This window comes from Oryzias latipes, chromosome 14 (genome assembly GCF_053564925.1).
Source record: "Oryzias latipes strain Hd-rR chromosome 14, Olatipes_Hd-rR_3.1".
NCBI lineage: Eukaryota > Metazoa > Chordata > Actinopteri > Beloniformes > Adrianichthyidae > Oryzias > Oryzias latipes.
Window position 1 is genome coordinate 24,601,278 of NC_136250.1, and position 20,502 is coordinate 24,621,779.

Here is a 20,502-nt window from a genome sequence, read left to right on the forward strand (position 1 = left end):
GCGCCTGTCCAAAAATGTGTTCATGAGCTCGACGCTCCAGCCGCGTGTGGGAAGAGCTGCCACCAAATGTTTTCAGCCTGATCGCTACATGGAGCGATGTCTGTGTGTATTTTATTCCAATGCATGGAAGACACTGAGAATGTTTAGAGCAGTGATGTGCGCTGAAGGTTGTGGTGGTGAGGCACTGACCCTTCAGAGCCACACTTACAAACAAATGAAAGGCCTAAACAGGCCATTTTAGAATTGGTGTGATCCGCAGTACACGTGTGGCTAGTGATCACAGATCATCCTTGATCCGTTGAACCACTATGAACCTAAAAGAAGGTGTATGAGGGTTTATTCAAACTTACTTTATTTGGTTTGCCTAAAACAGACCAGACTTTTTTTCCACATCAGTTTAAATCAGGTGTTAAAGTGTGAATACGCTGCTGCAAACTGGCCTAGATGAAACAAGCAGTCCAAGACCATCTGAAGATGAAATGGACACTGGTACCATTTGGTTCAGGTTCACTTACAGCGTGCATATGAACTGGTCCTGGGGGGTATTCCAGGAAGCATGTTTAAACTAGCCTGACTTTAACCCTGAACTTTGGCTGAAATCTGCCTGAACTCGCTTACTCTGGGTATGTCGGTTCCAAAAGACCGGATATGAGTTAGCGTAAATACGCTCGACTTGGTAACCCTGGGTTAATGCACGTTGTTTGAGATCACCCAGGTGGACGAAATGCTGTGCAGATCACCTGGTGTGTGTCATATCTTTTTGCTCCAGCATCACCTGTCAATCATCACAAAAATATCACCAGAAAGGGGTGGGAGCAAGACCCCAACCTGAGGGAACGCAGCTGGAAATGTAATACTGCACTGACTGCAAGCCGCCAAATGACTACAGAACAATGCATTATGGGAAATGTGTCCTGATGGTTTTTGTAGTTGAGTGATCAATTAAAATAATTTCAAATACCTATTGATTAAAGAAAGGCTACATACATTACAAAACATTAAATCAATATGAAAGATAGAATAACACAGATCATACTAAAGGGGGAAGGCATTTTAAAACTAAATTAAACTCCAACTTCCTGTTCTCCTTCAGTCTCGCTGCAGCTTCGCCTTCATCAAGCCACTAGCTTGATGCAGGCACTAGCCATGAGCAATGTAGGATTCAGAGTTTTGCCCAACACATGGACAGGTAAAGCAGGAGCTGAACCTGCAACCTTAGAGTTTAACCTCTGCATCAATGTCTGCTGGGGAAACCTGTAGCTGCAGGCACAGTAAGAGGATGAGTGAGACTAGACACTTTTCTACTTCCTGTTATTTGGCTGTTCAGACTTTAAATGAAGCACACAGACCTGAATGTTGTTTTTAGGTGCTGTGATCCACTAAAGTCTCTGTTTTTTTCAAGCTTGTTTTTTTTTTATATATATAGTCTCAGGAATTGTGATTTTGGATTTGCTAAATAGACAACAAAAACTGATGACAAATGACTTAACAATGGTGAACTGAAAACGTCTTTAAGACCTACTCCAATGAAAATGGAGTTTTGGGTGTTTTTAACATGTTCTTGTGGCATTTTTCTGAGGATGGAGGACATATATGAAGAGAATTAAGATTGCTATTGCATTTATGATAATGTCCTTATTCAAGCTGTTGTGAATCAGGAGTGGACAAAAAATAAAGTTTAAAAAAGATTTTTTTTGTAAAAGCTGTATGTATTTAAAACTACGCTGGGTGGGGCACAAGCTTCCTGCTCTGCTCCATTCTGATAGCTCCAGTATTGTTCACCACTTTAGTTGAACCAGTAATGTTAGGTTGGGTATATGAGGCTAACCACACTCCCACTTCCCATCACCCATACACGTATGGGTGATGGGAAGTGGGAGTGTGGTTGTTCCAATGGTCCCACCTACAATTTAGAGGAGAATTTCTAATGAACTCCTGTCACAGGTATTTTGATTTTGACTAGGGCTGCACGGTGGCGCAGTGGTTAGCGCTCTTGCCTCACAGCAAGAAGGCCCCCGGTTCAAGTCCCGGCTGGCGGACATGAAAAACAGAACATCAATGGGGGACCTTTCTGTGTGGAGTTTGCATGTTCTCCCCGTGTATGTGTGGGTTCTCTCCGGGATCTCCCGCTTCCTCCCACCGTCCAAAAAACATGCTTCATAGGTTGATTGGCAACTCTAAATTGTCCATAGGTGTGAGTGTGAGAGCGAATGGAAGTGTGATTGAAGATATTCTACCCTGCGACAGACTGGCGACCGAAGATATTCTACCCTGCGACAGACTGGCGACCAGTCCAGGGCATCCCCTGCCTAAGCCCAAGTGGCCGGGATAGGCTCAGGCAGCCCCGTGACCCCGAAAGGGATAAAACAGTAAAGAAGATGAATGAATGATGAGTGACTAAATAAACAGAAGATAATTAACAAATTCTCTGCCAAACCACCATCAGTGAGAGCTTATTCACTGTGGCGACCCCTGACAGGATGCGCCAAAAAGTGATAAACAACAAATTTTGTATGACTGTAACTGATGGGAAAAAAAACACAAAACCTGAAAACAGAAGATAAGTCCAATCCAAGAAAAGTCTTCTAAAGCAAATAAAACTGCATGAATGGGATCAATCCCTATGTAAGCGCTAGACAGAATTATAACCAGAGCAATTGAGAACTACCACAAATGAGTGGACTGACATCTTTTCCTCCATGCAAACACACTTTACATCAATTCCTCCCTTTGGCCTGTGGAAAGTCCCTCTGTGTATTTCTTGAAGTGAACCACACCAAAGTTCATCTGCAGGTGAACAGAGACCCTAGTTCTTAAAACGACAGTTTTGTTGAGAACTGGAGGGTGCAAGCCCCAAAGAATGAAAGAACAATAATTGTAAGACAGACGTTCTCTACAGCTTTTAGAGGTGTGAAGGCCTCTGATCACAAAGACTTCATCCAAAGCTGCAGCAACAAGTTTTTCTGTTCAGTCCCTGTTTTTATCTCAGACGCCTCTATCAGCAGAATGTTATTGAATCCTTTTTATTGAGTGAGCAAGTAATCTCCTTAAGACGTTCTGCCTATAATGAACTGAAAATGACTTGAAATGAACTGTAAGGGCGACTTGATAGGATATAATTTTTGTTGTTATTCATGGGTTGTGAAATTTTTAATACAGGTGATTTGATTTTTGTTTCCAGAGAAAGTTCTATGATATTTGTCTGAAGTAGGTTCTGACAAATATGATTAATCTCACAAGAATGTTATCTCTTGCTCACGATATTTGCAGCAATTAAATGAAGAGTTCAATCTGGAAGAACGAGCTGCAAATGCAGTACCTCAGACCCAAAGACACTCTTTTCTTGACATCTGGTAGGTACTTGTTATACTTCTGTGTTTCTTTGTATTGTTTTAGCCAGTTTTTATTTCCTGAAATGCTTTATCCTGTTTTGTTTATACAGTAGTTTTCAAAGCTTAATGGCGTAAAAGGATGTATTGTAAATCCACAAGAGGAAGTGTGATGACATCCAGAAGTGCAAATAACCCCCACTGCAAAATCTGACCGTTATTTAAAGTAGCTCTGAACTCATAAATGAATTCTCCTTGTGAAAAAAACAGCCAGTTTCTGATTACTTGTCTCCCCTTGCCAGGAAAGGAACCACTTTTATTCCTGAGAAATAAGTGGTAAATTCCTACACGACTGCCTTTCTGTCTAATACAGATTCACTGAGAAATCACTAAACTCCACCTATAATATTTTTGTTTGTAAGAAGGACGTGTATGGTGTCAAATCAGCGCCTAAAGTATTGCGCATCAAAACAGTAAAACCGTGCATCAAAACCTCAAATCTGCGGATCAAAATGCATAAACTGAGAACCAAAACCCACAATTTGCAACCAAAAGCTATAACCCAAAGCACAATCCTATTTCTCAGCTGCCGATTTGTTTTCTCGCCTTTCTGAAATCTTGTTTTTGAGTTGCACTTTTATTTTGAAATTATCTTTTTGAGTTGCGCTTTTATTTTTTGAGTTGCGCTTTTATTTTTTGCGGTTTTGATTCTAAAACCTGTCGACACGTAAAAACAACGACATGTCAGTCAAGGCGAAGAGAGGCGGGACATCCCTGATATCCAGAAGCTCATTGGCTGCCGAATAACACCGAGTCTTCCGTCAACAGACCAGTTTAGAATGTGCCGGTAAGTTTTTCATGTTTTTCATATCTTTTACTATATTAAACGATCAAAGTTGTACTTTATTTAACCAGAGGACGCCAGCCCATTCAGATGAGGAGCTCCAGCAGTAGCTGCTAGTGAAAAAAGATGTTAGAAAGTTAAATGTTGCATGACAAACTATCACCATTGTTCTCCCGTGTTAGCATGCTAGCTAGCTCAATGCTAGCGGGGTTTCCAGCTCTTTTCATGACTTTTACGGATTAAACAAAGCCCATTTTTTACCACAGTGTCAGAATCGGTCATGTAAACCTGGGAATAATTGCCCGTGAATTAATCAAATAGTTTATAACCTATAAGGTTTCTCAATGTTTTTCAGGGTTTACAGACAGAGGGAATTATTGAACAGAGCAACATATTGCTGTGCCATATTTACAAAATGTATGCGTCTGCCCTATGCAGACCGGCAGAATTCTGGTATGAGTGAATCAGAGCAGAGTAAATTGTAGCAGACCAGCAAAAACGTGCTTTATTCCCCTTAAAATTATTCCAGTATTAGACATCATTAGAATTATTAGTTTCTTTTAAATTAGGTGCTGGTTTTAAAATGGACTATTCCTGTATGTCTGTTTTCTATAAGGGCCGTTGTTATGCATGCCATAACAAAAAAAGGCAGGAATACTGAGGCAGCTATGACGTGGATGTCTACAACTTCTTTAAGGTAATGAAAACAATTTTAATCTTAATTTTTCTCTTCTTTTTTTGGTTAATTAACTTTGCTGTTTTTGTTTCTTTCCAGATGCAGGCCCCAAAGACGTCCCTGGTGTGATGCAAAGGCTGTCCAGCAGGCTCACAGACATCTCCTGTTAACTGAAAGAGAAGCATTTAAAATAGTTGTCCATTTTGACCATGATTGCATTGACAACATGCCCAGGTACACTGTCTGCTTCCCATTTCTCAGTGCCTGCACAAAAACAGTGACTTTTCCACCTCAAGTCTTTTGAGGAGTTTTAAAAACAGTTATTTTAATTTCTCTGAATTGTGGTTCAGAATTTCACACAATCTAATACACTTGACTCTGTTTCAAAGATATTTGCAAAACCATCAGTCTTTTGTACAAAAGACATTTAATGGTCAAACATTAAAAATGAAGCTTTACAAAATACCAGTGGTGATTATTAGCCATTTATTTTCTTAAGGGGGGCAGTATTTTGTGAGACAGATGAGATCTGTTCATATTGTTAGTTTTTGTTACATCCTGCTGAGATAACATGCATAGATCAGTACATAAATGTTAATGTCTTGGTCATGGTTTTCCATTGTCCCACAAGGGTTGAACAGGTCTGAGAGGAGAGAGGACAAGCCACAGAGGGAACAACAACTCCAACAGTTTCCTGCTCTGCCTGGTTTAAGTTAGTCTGTCGTCCAATATCCACAGCATCCTGCACACAAAGAAAAATGTATTTAAGAAAGTTAAAATGAGAATATATACATATATATACCTTAAATGATACTCAGTAGCTGCATATTGTGAGAGTTAACTTCCTGTGTGAACATGCAATCTTTAAGGTTGAGAATAAAATGGTCTGGGATTACAGTTCAGAATCAGAAAAACTTTATTGATCCCACACGTGGGAAATTTGTTCTGGTACCTCAGATAAATGATGTGTTTCTGAATCATAATTTTTTTTTTTTTTTTTAAATCGGGATGAACTTGATCCCAAACTAGGAAAGGTGTCACTTTCTTACAACAATATTGAGAAATATTGAGAAACCTTATAAATTATACATGAATGTACTTCTTAAAAAACGATTTGATTAACCCTAGTGACAATTCACGGGCAATTATTCCCAGGTTTACATGACCGATTCTGACACTGTGGTAAAAAATGGGCTTTGTTTAATCCATAAAAGTCATGAAAAGAGCTGGAAACCCCGCTAGCATTGAGCTAGCTAGCATGCTAACACGGGAGAACAATGGTGATAGTTTGTCATGCAACATCTAACTTTCTAACATCTTTTTTCACTAGCAGCTACTGCTGGAGCTCCTCATCTGAATGGGCTGGCGTCCTCTGGTTAAATAAAGTTCAAGTTTGATCGTTTAATATAGTAAAAGATATGAAAAACATGAAAAACTTACCGGCACATTCTAAACTGGTCTGTTGACGTAAGACTCGGTGTTATTCGGCAGCCAATGAGCTTCTGGATATCAGGGATGTCCCGCCTCTCCTCCCCTTGACTGACATGTCGTTGTTTTTACGTGTCGACAGGTTTTAGAATCAAAACCGCAAAAAATAAAAGCGCAACTCAAAAAGATGATTTCAAAATAAAAGTGCAACTCAAAAACAGGATTTCAGAAAGGCGAGAAAACAAATCGACAGCTGAGAAATAGGATTGTGCTTTGGGTTATAGCTTTTGGTTGCAAATTGTGGGTTTTGGTTCTCAATTTATGCATTTTGATTCGCAGATTTGAGGTTTTGATGCACGGTTTCACTGTTTTGATGCGCAATACTTTAGGCGCTAATTTGACACCATAGCCATGCATGCTGACCGGTTTCAGTTACAGTTACCCTTCAAGCATAGACATACTAAAGTCAGAATGACTGACTGACCTCAGATCACTTTTCCAGACTCAGTTTGACTGCAGGAATTAGAGGAATCCTCTCCTTTCTTACCCTATAGAAATTCTTGCTGTGTCATTCTTACAGTCCTGAACAGAGCTGCTGGACTCTCTGCCTCCCCACTGCTTTAAAGGGGCGCTCTGTGAGGGAGGGGGTGGGGGGATTAACTGCTGTGGTCACATGGTTTACAGGAAGCAGGACTCTACTACTACCGTTCCAAACTTTGATAAGAACCGGAGACACTGAATCAAATGAACTTTCCAAAAACGTCTTTCCTTCCATGACTTCGCCCAGTGTAGTTCAGATCAGAAAAAATGTTTTCCCAGACTTGTTACCGGTGTTCATCTAAACAGGAACCATGAGCTGGAGAATAAAGCAGGAACTTCCTCTCCGCCACCCTCCTCGTGTGTAGACCTGATCTGAACTTTCTGTGAGGATGCAAGGCAGCACCACACATTGAAATATGTAGTCAATTTGATTTATAGTTTGATCTGGAGCAAAAGGCAGTCACGGGCAGAGAGGGCGACAGCTGAGAGGGTTTTGTTCTTCTGCCATTTAAAGCTTTGCAGAAAATCTGAGCAAAAATAGGAGTCTGGGCTGTACCAGCTCACTTTCAGCCCAGCTCATTTAGTGATTAGTGATTTACTACCTTCTCTGAAGGCCCAAAACGCTTTACAGAGGGAGACCCATTCATACATTCACACATGATAGAGATGAGAAATAATGGGTACGGCTGTTATTTTAACCCTTGATCTATCCTATGGGGTCAAGACGACCATTGACGTGTTTTCCCATGACAAAGGTGGATAAAGGTGGAAAGATTTCATGTAATCCATGGACACCAGTGAAGATCACAAATCATTGAAGAAAATAAAGGTTCAGCGCACTGTCTAGTGGGGTCTAGATGACCCCACTCCCAATGTTAAAGTGCCTAGGGTAGCACAAGGATTAATTCTTCAAGTATTTTAAGAGTTCAATCTCCTACCTTTGCTTGATGGTGAGTCTGGCCCTGATCTGGAAATCAGGTGTTTGACATGACTTTAATGATTGTGTCATGGTTTGGCAGATCTCTGTCTCCCTCTTCAGGTTGTCTTTGCCACTGCTGTCCTCTGGCCTGTTCCTGCCGGTCTTTCGTCCCCAAATTGACAGGATTTCTGGTGGGGACTGCTGATAAGACTGGTTTTTACCAGGCTCTCCCTGCCAGTCTGCCAGCTAACCAAACAGTCAGCAATTTTTTCATTGCTGCACTTTGAGAAGAAATGAAATACATCTCAAGAGAAGCTGGGATTACAGCTCTTATTCTTCCCAAACATGGAAATGAATGTGCAGTTTTTAGTTTGTTTGTTTTACAGCTGCTCTGCATGTGCTCCACATCGGGTGCAGATTTGATACTTTTAAACTTAGAGAGAAATTGCAATGAAAATGGTGTTTTTAACATGATAGAGGACATGTATGAAGAAAATTAAGATTCAAAGTGCATTTTTACTTATTAATTTTTATTCAAATTGTTGTGAATCAAGAACAGATAAAAAGTGTCATTGGAAAAAGCTTGTAGTTGTTACGTAGAAGCTACAATCAGCGGACTACAAGCTCCCTGCTCTGCTCCATTCTGATGCATCCACTTGCAGACAAATAGATCCATGAACGTCTTTGTTTTCCTCGTCTGAGCTTTGAAAAAAGATCAAAAGATGGTCAGAGTGGGACTTTAAAGTTCTATTAATCCAGGGTCAATGAAAGGGAAAGTGCTTTGAGTCACATGACCTTACAGTAAAAACTAATGTGCCCTCAATTGTAAAATGGCACTTTGTGCATACATTTATTTGAAGTAAGAGGCAGTTTTTCCTCAATGCTTCAGGGGATTTTTCTGAATGCTGCTTTCAACAGGCAGCATCAAAGAGAAGCTTCAACTATAGAAACACAACCTTCTATCAGTTCTCAAGATAAAAGCTTGAAAATCAAGAATTACATTTATTCAAGTCATAAACCAGAGGATGATAATACCACATTCATCATAATGATGGAGCTCCTCTGAGCTTTGTTCTCCACCTCTTCTTATGTGACATCTCCTCTTCTGAGGATGATGGGCATCATACTTAGTACCTGTTTTTATCTCAGACGCCTCTATCAGCAGAATGTTATTGAATCCTTTGTATTGAGTGAGCAAGTCATCTCCTTAAGACATTCTGCCTATAATGAACTGAAAATGACCTGAAATTAACTGTAAGGGCTACTATTATGATATCATTTTTGTTGTTGTTCATGGGTTGTGAAATTTGGAATACAGGTGATTTGATTTTTATTTCCAGAGAAAGTTCTATGATTTTTTTCTGAAGTAGGTTCAGACAAATATGATTAATCTCACAAGAATGCAATTCTTTTGTCCAGGTGAGAACGTCTCTTGCTCACGAGATTTGCAACAGTTTAAGAGTTCAATCTGGAAGAACGAGCTGCGGCTAGTCCTTAGGAATGTCGGGGCATGATTGGTGGGGCTTGACCTCCTGCCCCTCGGGATTGGCACCCTTCCTTGCTGCTGACTGTCTCATTTTTCTGGGCATCATACTTATCACTGTTTTGCTGGCTTATCTGAGACTTGTTGGTGTGAATATCTAAAAACAGAGATTTTTTTTGAGCATCTTTCATCTGTAGCACACCTGTAACTTTGCTCAGAAGCAGTGTGGGTTTCAAATCCCTTTTTTAACACTTTAAAGGTCAAACTTCTGCGATAACTGATGTGCCTTTTAATGGGCAGCCATGGCCAGACTCTACCAAACTGTCCCTTTATGTTGCCATGCTGAACAGTACATGTTTGGAAAACTGTGGAGGTGGGCGGAGTAAAATCAGCCAAATATGTTTGACCCAATTGAGGCTTTAAATTAGCCTAGAAACTAAAAAAAAAACTTTAATGTAGAATTTTCTTTTCCTTCTAGATCAAATTTCAATTTTCCAGTGTTGACCAGTGGGGGGATACTTTTATTTCCTGTTTGAAGCACAGTTAGAAGCAAACCTAACTGAATCCAAATCAGTTTAACAGGTACAAAGAGAACAGCAGTCATGGAGTCTGAAGCTGTGTTTACAATTCAGGCATCAGGGGCGTCCAGTTTAGTGCTGTGAATGTACAGATGCATTCAGAGACCGTGTGGCGTGTTTTGAGCGACATGGCGGTCTGGCAGCAGGGCATTTTGAGCGTTGTGGAGAGGTGTGGCAGGGGGTTTCCGGAGTTTGGCGAAGAATTATGGTTTGAACGGTGTGAACAACGCTAAAGTCCATCTTCAGCTGGGACTGTGTAATGTGTGTGCGTGTAATGTGTGTGTGCAGAGTGAGGCTGCAGCTTCAAATGCGACCTGAAAATGAAACTTGTTCACACGTTTTTACCAGCTGCTTTCATCTTTAGTAAGCTGTGTCTCTTTGATGAGCTGGAACTCTTGGTAATGATTCTGAAAGGTGTCTGTTTTCAGTATGTATGCAGCCCATCTCCTGCTGAAGGTTCATCTGTATTTTGGTCAGCAGTCAGTTTGAACATTGGATTCTAGCTAATTATTCAAAAAAAAAAAAGATGGAAATTGAACTGCTTTGATTTCTTGTCACGCACATATGTCTTCTTGTTTCACAGCAGGATGACAGGTAACTGCAGAGAGAAGAGCAAAGGTCAGAGACCTGTTCTGGAGGCAAAAAGTTCAGAGTTTCAACAAAATCCTGGCTGCAGACTTTAATCCCATCATTTGAAACAAGATTGAAATATCAGGCTGAACGCTTCCTCGGCTGAAATCATTATGTATGGGATAATAGTGTATTACTTTAAGGCTCTTGTTCATTCTTATGTTTTCTTGTGATCTTGAATTTGGAGAAACATCAACACATACAAGACACTGTGGAGAGATCCTGCAACAAGAAGAAAGCTGTTGACCATTTACAGAATAAGTGTTGCTTATTGATGACCTGATCTATTACAGATTATGACCAGGGGAAATCCAGCCCCTGCATCCATGGCGACCCAAAAGTTCACAATACGAATACTTCTAAGGACTATCATCAGTGGCACTGACATCACATGCAACTGGGCTCAACACCTGTCTGATGTGATTTAATATGTACTGATTAGTGTTGATATTGTGAAATAGCTCTTTTTCAGACACATCCACATTACCATGTCAGGCATATTCCAAGAAAATTCAAGATCAATATGACCTTTGACCCATGGGATAGAGATCAGCCAGCTGAGTGTCCTTCCTCTTAACCCCATCATTTCTGATCACTTTATGATTACCTTCCAGCTTACACTGGAACATCCTTCTGCCCCAGTGAATAAGAAACAGCTTAGAAGAACCTTAACTGACCGTTCTGTGTCTGAGTTTAAACACACAGTTCAGCCAGTACTTAGTGATATTCTGAGAAAATACTCTGAGACCAGCTCCCATAGTATCAGTCCTAGTATAAATGACCACTTTGTTAATGATGCCTTACAAGCCCTCAGGAGTACACTCGATGTTGTTGCCCCCTTGAAACCTAAGTTCGTCAGACAAAACCGAGTAGCACCGTGGTTTAACCCTGAAACTCGTTCTCTTAAACGAGAAACCCGTAAGTTGGAAAGAGAATGGCGCCGCTCCGGTTCAGAGCAGTCTCTGGATATCTGGAAACATAGCCTATTAAATTATAAAAAAGCTCTGCGTAGAGCTAGAAGCCAGTACTATTCAACCTTAATATCAGAGAATGGAAACAATCCAAGATTTCTTTTTAGCACTATAGCTAAATTAACTCGCAGTCAGAGCTCAGTAGAACCACATGTTCCTGTTTCTCTCAGCTCTGATGATTTTCTTACATTTTTCGATAGTAAAATCTCAAATATTAAACATAAGTTAAATCAAGTTATTCCTACTATCAGCCCAGAACAGGCTGAAGCGGTAGAAATGGAGGCATCCATAGAAACCTCTGTAACATTAGACTGCTTCACTGCTGTGGATCAAGCGGAAATAACATCAATTATTACGTCCTCCAAATCCTCAACGTGTCTGTTAGACCCAATTCCCACTAGACTTTTTAAAGAAACTTTTCCCCTAATTAATGATTCCATATTAACAATGATAAATGCCTCTCTGGAAACGGGTTACGTGCCACAGTCTTTTAAATATGCAGTTGTTAAACCTCTTCTGAAAAAGCCCAGTTTGGATCCTAGCATCTTGGCCAACTATAGACCGATATCAAACCTGCCCTTTATTTCTAAAATCCTAGAAAGAGTTGTAGTTAAGCAGCTTTACTGCCACCTACAGGACAACAGCCACTTTGAAGACTTTCAGTCGGGGTTTAGACCTCACCACAGTACGGAAACTGCACTAGTTAGAGTCTCTAATGACTTGTTATTGGCCTCAGAAAAGGGACTACTTTCTATTCTGGTCCTGTTGGACCTCAGTGCTGCCTTTGACACTATCGACCACGGTATTTTACTCCATAGATTAGAGCAGGACATAGGGATCAGAGGATCTGCTCTCCAGTGGTTTAAATCCTATCTGTCTGATAGGTATCAGTTCGTTAATGTAAATGGCCATTCCTCTCAGTGCACTCGAGTCAACTATGGAGTCCCACAGGGCTCAGTCTTGGGACCGATCCTGTTTACGCTTTATATGTTACCCCTAGGAAACATAATCAGGAAACACAGCATTAATTTTCATTGTTATGCCGACGATACGCAGTTGTATTTATCCATGAAGCCTGACCAGAATGACCAGATAGAGAAACTGAACGCCTGCATCAGTGACATCAAGACCTGGATGACAATTAATTACCTCCTCTTGAACCCAGAAAAAACTGAGGTCATTATACTTGGTCCTAAAAACCTCAGAGATGCTCTGTCTGCTCAGATAGTCTCCCTGGATGGTATAAGTATAGCCCCCAATTCCACAGTTAGAAACCTTGGGGTTTTACTTGACCAGGATTTATCATTTAAGGCTCACATATCTCAGGCATGTAGAACTGCCTTTTTTCACCTGCGGAATATTGCTAAGATCAGAAATATACTTTCTAAGAGTGATGCTGAAAAACTCATCCATGCATTTGTTACGTCGAGGCTGGATTACTGTAACTCCTTGTTAGCAGCGTGTCCTAAGAGTTCCTTAAGAAGTCTCCAGCTTGTTCAGAACGCAGCAGCTAGATTGTTAGCTGGAACCAGCAGAAGAGATCACATCACTCCTGTGTTAGTTTCGCTCCATTGGCTCCCAGTTGATTCTAGAATTAAGTTCAAGATCCTCCTGTTAACCTATAAGGCCTTACATGGAATGGCCCCGTCCTATATTAAGGACCTCATAGTTTCCTTACCAACCAATCAGAACACTTCGCTCGCAAAATGCAGGACTGCTTGTGGTTCCTAGAATTAGTAAAAGTACGGTTGGAGGTAGAGCGTTTAGCCACCAAGCCCCTGTCTTATGGAATAAACTCCCAGCTCATATAAGAGAGGCCGACTCAGTTTCTACATTCAAAGCTAGACTGAAAACATTCCTCTTTGGACAGGCTTATTGTCAGACTAGCTGCTAGAAGTTGAAGCTGGGGTAACTATGGTACACTGGGGTTCTGTCCTCTTTCCTTTTTTACTTCTACCCTTCCTCTCCTCTATTCTTGATCATAATTTATCATTTAGTTCTCCATGCCTCTGTTTGGTGCAGTGCGATTCATGTATTGTCCCTCTTTTCCTCTCCCCTCCTGGGGAGTGGGAGTGCTTCCAGACTCCAGTTGGCTCATCCGTGCTCCAGTTCCTGACCGTTTACCTCGCCTTTGCTCCTGCTCCTACACCTGGCTGTGGATCCTGCCTCTGGCTCATCTCTGGCTCGTCTCTGCTCTGTACCTGACCGAGTACCTCGTCTCTGCTCCTGCTCCTACACCTGGCTGTGGTTCCTGTCTCCGGCTCGACTCGCGCCTTTGACTGTCCCGATAACCACGGCTGGATGAAGCTCGTCTGCTGGACTTTTATATATGTAGTTGTAGATTTAGATAAGTTAATTCTTCTCTAAGATTTCTGGTAAATCGCCTGTCCGTCCTGGGGGAGGATCCCTCCTTCATGTGGGCACCCCTGAGGTTTCTTCGTTTTTTCCGGAATCCGGTTTTTTTGGGAGTTTTTCCTTACCGCGAAGGGGGGTCTAAGGGCAGGGATGCCAGTATAGCTTAGTCAGTTTGTTAGTTCTTTTTAGTATTTTCCTATTGAACTCTTTGTATTCGTGATCCTTTTGATTTCATGTTTTACTTCGAAGCCCATCGAGACGACTGTTGTTGTGATTTTGGGCTATACAAATAAAATTGAATTGAATTGAATTGAATTGTATGTACGCAATTACCATAGACAGACTCTTCTCTTTGCTTCTCCTTGTGGCCATTGCAACTCTTCATCTCTACATAGACATTGTTCTCTTTCTGGCCTAAAAGAATACAGACCACAAAGTTATGTCAGTCTTCAACTGCAGAACAGCTGCCTCAGTCAGTCTGGTTCTGATTGGATGGGCTACCTGTGGTCATCTTCTTCATGTTCTTCTTCTTCATCCTCCTTAGGATGAAGAAGATGATGCTGATGAGTGGGAACAACAGGAGGAGCCACAAGAGCATGGCTGGCCTCTCAATCCTGGAACCTGAAGACACTGTGAAAGATTTTAAGCAAAGATTTTACCGTTTATTGTCCGAGCACCATCTTCATAACACAGGTTTGCTTGTGAACCACAGTGTCTCCAAAAAGTACCACAAAGTGCCAAAAAAAGAGAAATCAACTGAAATAAATGGATCAAAAGGAACGTAGCAACTGTGCCAAAACCTAACTTCTTTTACAAACACAAACTTAAAAGCTCGATTTGTCAAGTTCTCCAAAGAAGTGAACAACATATCTACACACATGCTGTTTAATTAGGACTTGGTAGCTGTTAAATTAGACATGGGGTATGTACAAATATCCCACCCTAATCCCTATACAGGGCACTGTATACTGCGTTCGGCATTTTCTAGAGCTGTCCGAATCTACAATTCCAAAATCAAGTTCCCTGGAAATTTCCCAGAAGTCTCTGCGAAAAACCAGTGTGCATCGATGCTTACTAGATCGGCGAATATAGACCACAATGCATTGCATTGCAACATTTCTTACCAAAAATATATATTTAAATGTATTTTTTTGATAAACCATCAACATTTTTATCTTCAGAAGACAGTGGACTCATAAATAATCGTAACAAAACGCTCATATTAATTGTATTTTAACTTTGTTAAATCGATGACATCATGTCGGCCGTTTAAAAAAAAAAAGTAGTGAGCGTGGTGACCGAATTGCTTTTAAAATCCATATTTATAGTTTGGATTTATATCGTTTTTCGTTATAAAGTTAGGGCGGGAATTCGGACACAACCATGGACAGCGTGCGTATGTGTGTGCATGCATTAAAGGGCCCATATCATGCTTTTCCCAAGTCTTTCAGAGTAAGATATCCATATGGATGATAATACATTATCTGTGGCACACTAAAAAAATATTTTTTAATGAAATTTTAGTTATTTTTGCAGCTCAATTTCCTACCCAGAAGTAAGGCGAGTTAATCTATGAACTCTTTCTCTCCTTGTGGGTGCCGCCCATTTCATGACGTCAATCTAGAGTCGGCCTCGGCAGTCTTTCTGCGTTTCACCCACGAAAACAAACATCTGAAATTTTGCAAAGATGGTTGTGCATTTTGTGCATGAATGGATCAAAAATACCGCTTTGGGAGTGTTTATAGTTTGGAATTAACATTATAATACACTTAAAGCTCAAAGAAGTTGATTTTGCATGACATAGGCCCTTTAACTTGGTGCTGTCGAGAGTGACGAATGAGCAGACTAATGCGATGCAGCTAAAAGAAATGAAACGGTTTGCAACCTATACTAATAATCCAACAGTTCTTCCACACAAGGTGCACACAGTTTTTGACATGAGCTTTAAGGTGAGATATGTTTCCAATGCCCACACCACCAATCAGCCTCAGTCTGAAGTGATGATGGTCTCTAGAGTGCTTCTCAGGACGGATGAAAGATGGGCAGAGGTGAGACCCCTTAATGTCAGTGACCCCACAGCACAGCAACAGGTGCTTGGAGGAAAGACGAGCGCCTGAGAGGAGGACAGGAGTCAAGAGCGCACCAAAGAAGCAGCTAAGATACAAATGTGAAATTGAAAAGAAAAGAGAAAATATGAAGACTTTCTTTATTATTACTGGTTCACATCAGTGTGTTCATAGACTGTGGGGTTAGGATCAGTCTTTGAGTGGGAACTTTGAATGTAAAGACTTTGGCAGGAAAAACAAGAGAGCTTGTTGACACGATAGACAGAAGAAAAGTGGATCTCCTGTGTGTTCAAGAGAGCTAGACTTATAGATTTTGGTCAAGGTCAAGCTGTTACATCATGAGAGATCCTGAAGGAGGAGTTTGATTAGTGTCCTGGAGGTGAAGAGAGGGTCAGATAGGGTGATGAGTCTGAAGCTGCAAGTTGAAGGTGTGATGTTGATTGTTGTCAGTAGTTGAGCCCCTCAGGCACGGGGTAAGCTACTTTTACATCAGCTTCATGCTGTCCTGGTGTTCCTATGTTTCAGGATTGCCATTCTCCACAGCAGATGGATTTACCATAACTTCCTCACAGTTTATTGTAGAATAAACATTTCCTTAGGTTTCCTGACCTCCTGTCAGTAAACCTCAGTATGGACTTGGATGCAGAAAACAGAACTCCTGTGGATTGCTCAGATGTGCTTTGTAAGATAACTTGACCCCTAAGTGAAGAGGCCAGTCTATGGTGTGAGCAGAACACCTACCATCCACCTGCACCAAGAACCGAGTCCTGTTCTTGCGTATTCCTTTGTCATCAAACACCTCCAGGGTGTAGTTTCCTGAGTCCTCCAGCAGGACTTGGCTGAATCTAACAGATCCGTTCTTCAGCAACTCACAGCGTCCATGTGGACACTCAGTAGTCCGGTTGTTGAGGACCAAGTGAGAGTGGGTCCACCTGAAATCCCAGCCTTCTTTGACTCCCTCCAGGTGGTCAGGAGACAGCACCAGGCTCTTACCGCTGGTCACAGTGACTTTGATGAGCTTTACTGAAGTAGCTAGGGTCAGAAATCAAACACAGAAAAGCTGTCAGGTCCTCACCTGTCCAACAGGAGTAGTGCACTGAAAGTTTTAGCAGCTTTTAGGTAGAAAAAAAAATTTACCATTATGGTGCCTAATTGACATCATTAACAAGTACAGGTATTATTGGAAATCTCTTAAGTTACCCAGAAGATTAAATGGGAGGGGTAAATTCAGAAGAGTTTGCTCTGCCCTTCGGTCATGTTTAGAGCCACAATGGGGTATAGACACATGTTATTTCTACCATCGATGTAATACCACTCAGTCATTTCCGTTTAGAAGAGTTGATGGTGGAATAGTGTTGTTCACATGAAAATGGCCGATTCTTTATTTTCTTTGCTTTGCTTTATTTTGAAGAATAATGGGTGGGGCTTGGTGAGCCAACAACGCTAATTTACCTTAACCTCTGCTTCCGACATGTTCAGGGAAAATGTGATAGTAAGATGTCCCTGTGTTCAAAACTGACCTACATTCTTCAACATCATCATCAGGACCAGCAACCAGAATCTACAAAACATCAACCCCATCAGATCGTAGCCCCAGTTTCCTTGTGGCTCCACCCTGTCTGTGAGGAAGAAGAAGAAGAAACTTTTACTGGTCAGACATGTCGACAAAGGAATCTCCACACACAAACACACTGAAGTGTTCCCACGCATTCACATATATAAAGACTCACACCAGTGACATGCAGTCAAGGGAGGCAGAATATAGCTTAAGAAATACATAAACAAAATAAAAATGAATATACTTTTTTCTACTAAAAGGGTTTTCAATGTTTCTTTGGTAAAAAATAATGTGGAGAATTTACGAATTTCCAGTTCAAATACACGAATACATGTACAAAAATTTAGTTGATCAGATCCAAGATTGGATTAAAATTGAAGTGGTCCCAGAAAAACGTCACCCGATTATAACAAACGTAAACATAAGCCACACTTTCAATCGGATTAAATCATTGTGACATGAGTGGTGGTGCTGGACCTCCTGCCCCTCAGGTGCAGCGCTCGGCCCCTTCCTTGCTGACTGTCTCTCTCCGCTGGCGCTGTCTCGCCCTCTGTCTGCGGCTGGCTGGCCGCCTCGTGGCTGCCTGGTCGCCTTGGGAGTTGAGGCGCCTACTGCAGCTGGCTTGCTCGATGTACCCATCCGCCTGCTCCTTCCCACTCCCACCCAAACAAATGTTGCACACATGCACATAGGGCTCCGGGAATTAGACGGGTGGGATATGCTGGCGGGGCTGGTCGGGGGTGACTCTCTTTAGTGTCACGTTGGCACCTGCCCACTATTCCACTTTTACTCGCATATTAGACACCTTGATTCATTTTGTGGGGATGGTCTGGTGGAGGGGGGCATCCGGGCTCATCGCTCGCCGGTCCCACCCCCCAATTTTAACATTCACTTTAGACCCCACAGACTGCCGGACGGACTACGATCCGAAACCTTCTCTGGAGTGCACACCGCAACAAAGCACCCTTCCCTTCCTGCAAACACGAAGCTATGATTGTGTCTTCTGCAGTGCCACACCATCTACGGATGACGCAAAAGCCAGAGCAGTAGTGATCCACAACTGGAATAAACTGTTTACATGCACCACAATCGGATCAACAATGAGCATAACCCACCTATGTCAATCAGAAAGAAATCTTGATCCAAATGAATCTGATCGGGGCAGAGTATTCCGAACGGGGGATTTACATGACGCGTTTTTGTTCTGATCAGGCGTTTATTCCAATTACTTTTGTCCATGTAACCGTAGCAACTGATTCAGTCCTTCTATAGTAATAAAATACACTATTTTTATTTACTTCAGTCTTTTAATTTTTTGCCAACTGTCTGATCACATCAGTGCAAGTTTGTGACCCATTTAGTATTTTGTATTGCAAGAAATGCGAAGGTGAAGCCCGCAGTATGCCTGTGTCAAAGCAGAGGGCGCTGGTGATCCCAGAGGATGTGATACCGCAGCTAAAAAATAATAGAATTAGTGGTAGCTATTCAACTGCAGCTGTCCAGTTTTTCTTTAATATTGTTTAGCACCATTTTCTAAATGGAGGATGCCGTGTTTGGAATTTGTTTAGACTAGTCTCTGGAAGTGATCTCTATTGACACAGAGAGACTTCTAAAACTGCAGAAAGAAAAGAAACACGTATACAAACAGGTTACCCATGTGTTTCTTCAGAAGGAGCAGCGCCCAGAATTCATTTATAAGTAGAAATAAGTCAATAATAACAATTTTTGGGGATATTTTTTCTATGCTACAGTTTGTAACTGGAAAACAAATTTAGAAATGAAATTTTAACCGTTGCAAATGAAATGGTGAGTAAGCTACCCTGTAGGGTTCATATGTCTGTGCCTCACCAGCCAAGAACCTTACCGCACGTCACTGACTCCCACACAGTCATTATTGTGTACACCTGAGTGACATGCGCACATTTTATAGAAAGAACATAGAATCAATTTAAAGTTAGGTAGTATCGGGGGAAAGCAGTGAAGACCTCAATATGGGAAACTGAAGAAGCAGTAGAACTGCGAAAAACACCACCTTATAATCTTTAACCTTCTCCCCAAACAGCCATTTTATTTTAGTTTATTTGACAGGAGCATTAGTCAAACAAAATATCCTTTGTACCAGATTATAGCTCTATAGAAATTAACAACAACAGCCACCAAATACAGAACATGTAATGGACAAAACCCTGACCAGAAAAAAGAAGAACCAGGACCTGGCTCAAAAAAAAAAAAAAAGAATCAGACATTCGCAGAGAATTAAGAAGTGAAACTGGCTGCTCAGAGCAGGTTTGGAGACTACCTTGAATGTAATAGTTCCTCATGCTCCAGAACAATCAAAAAATCTTCTGATTTTCAGTTCAGACAGCCAAAGGTTTTCTGACACAAACTGAATTTTTAACAGAAGGGGGGAAAAAGTTGCCCTTGTCCTCACGATCCATCGCCTCTACCGTCACACACCCACACTGTTCTCCAGCCTACCTCAGACAGCTGAGCTGCACAACCTCCAGATCAAAACCAGCGTTCCACCAGAATTCAGCTTCCACACGTCAGATCTGGAGCGAAGCTCTTCATCAGTGGTGATGAACTGTTGTCTGCCTCTTCAGGTCTGCCCGACTCAACAAATAAAGGAAGCTTCACCAGCCCCCCCCCCCCCCCCCCCCCCCCCCCCCCCCCCCCCCCAAGACCAGAAACAGCAGAATACCAATCAAGATCAGGCCGGGATCTGCTCAGCCAATCAGAAGTTCACACAAACAACACACACACAAACAAACAAACACATAGAACACACACATGCACATTCATACTTGGTGCTACTCTTTAACCACAGTATGAAAGATAAGCTCTTGCTGTAATCCTTTGTGTTTCGTTTTTCTGAGTGAACCAACCGCACAGTGTGGGGTGGGTGCTTCTGCAGCACCATACTTCTGCACCCAGAGGTAGTCATTGATCCTTACCGCACAATTTAACTCATAAAGATTTGACATCAAACTAAACACGTGTATCATTACAAAACTACAAATTAGACGCTTACTGATAGAGTATCGTTCGCTTAAGTCGTGTTAAAGTCTTAGGGGAAAAAACTAAATAATGCACTGCTCCCCCACTCTGGAAATGGTCTGCCCCAC

General features: G+C 41.6%; 2 protein-coding genes and 1 long non-coding RNA gene across 3 annotated transcripts in view; 1 reads left to right on the top strand and 2 right to left on the bottom strand.

The window, feature by feature from the left end:
* Nucleotides 1-6,897, bottom strand: part of LOC105355678 (uncharacterized) — a 35,843-nt gene extending 28,946 nt beyond the window's left edge. Inside the window, exon 1 of the mRNA XM_078930517.1 lies at nt 6,825-6,897. The gene's annotated coding sequence lies outside the window, so the exon portion shown is untranslated. The remainder of the gene's footprint in view (nt 1-6,824) is intronic.
* LOC110016412 (uncharacterized) lies at nt 4,132-5,084 on the top strand. The gene is made up of 3 exons (XR_002291712.3): nt 4,132-4,176; nt 4,790-4,870; nt 4,949-5,084. It is a non-coding gene; the product is annotated as an uncharacterized LOC110016412 (long non-coding RNA).
* A 1,352-nt stretch (nt 6,898-8,249) lies between the features above and the next one.
* LOC105355665 (uncharacterized) lies at nt 8,250-20,010 on the bottom strand. The gene is made up of 6 exons (XM_023962846.2): nt 19,856-20,010; nt 17,340-17,438; nt 16,561-16,851; nt 14,255-14,383; nt 14,087-14,167; nt 8,250-10,395 (listed from the first exon to the last, which is right to left on the bottom strand). Exons 2-6 carry the CDS (start codon nt 17,398-17,400, stop codon nt 10,352-10,354), a joined length of 606 nt encoding a protein of 201 aa, XP_023818614.1. The 5' UTR covers nt 17,401-17,438; nt 19,856-20,010; the 3' UTR covers nt 8,250-10,351.
* Between the last annotated feature and the right edge of the window lie 492 nt (nt 20,011-20,502).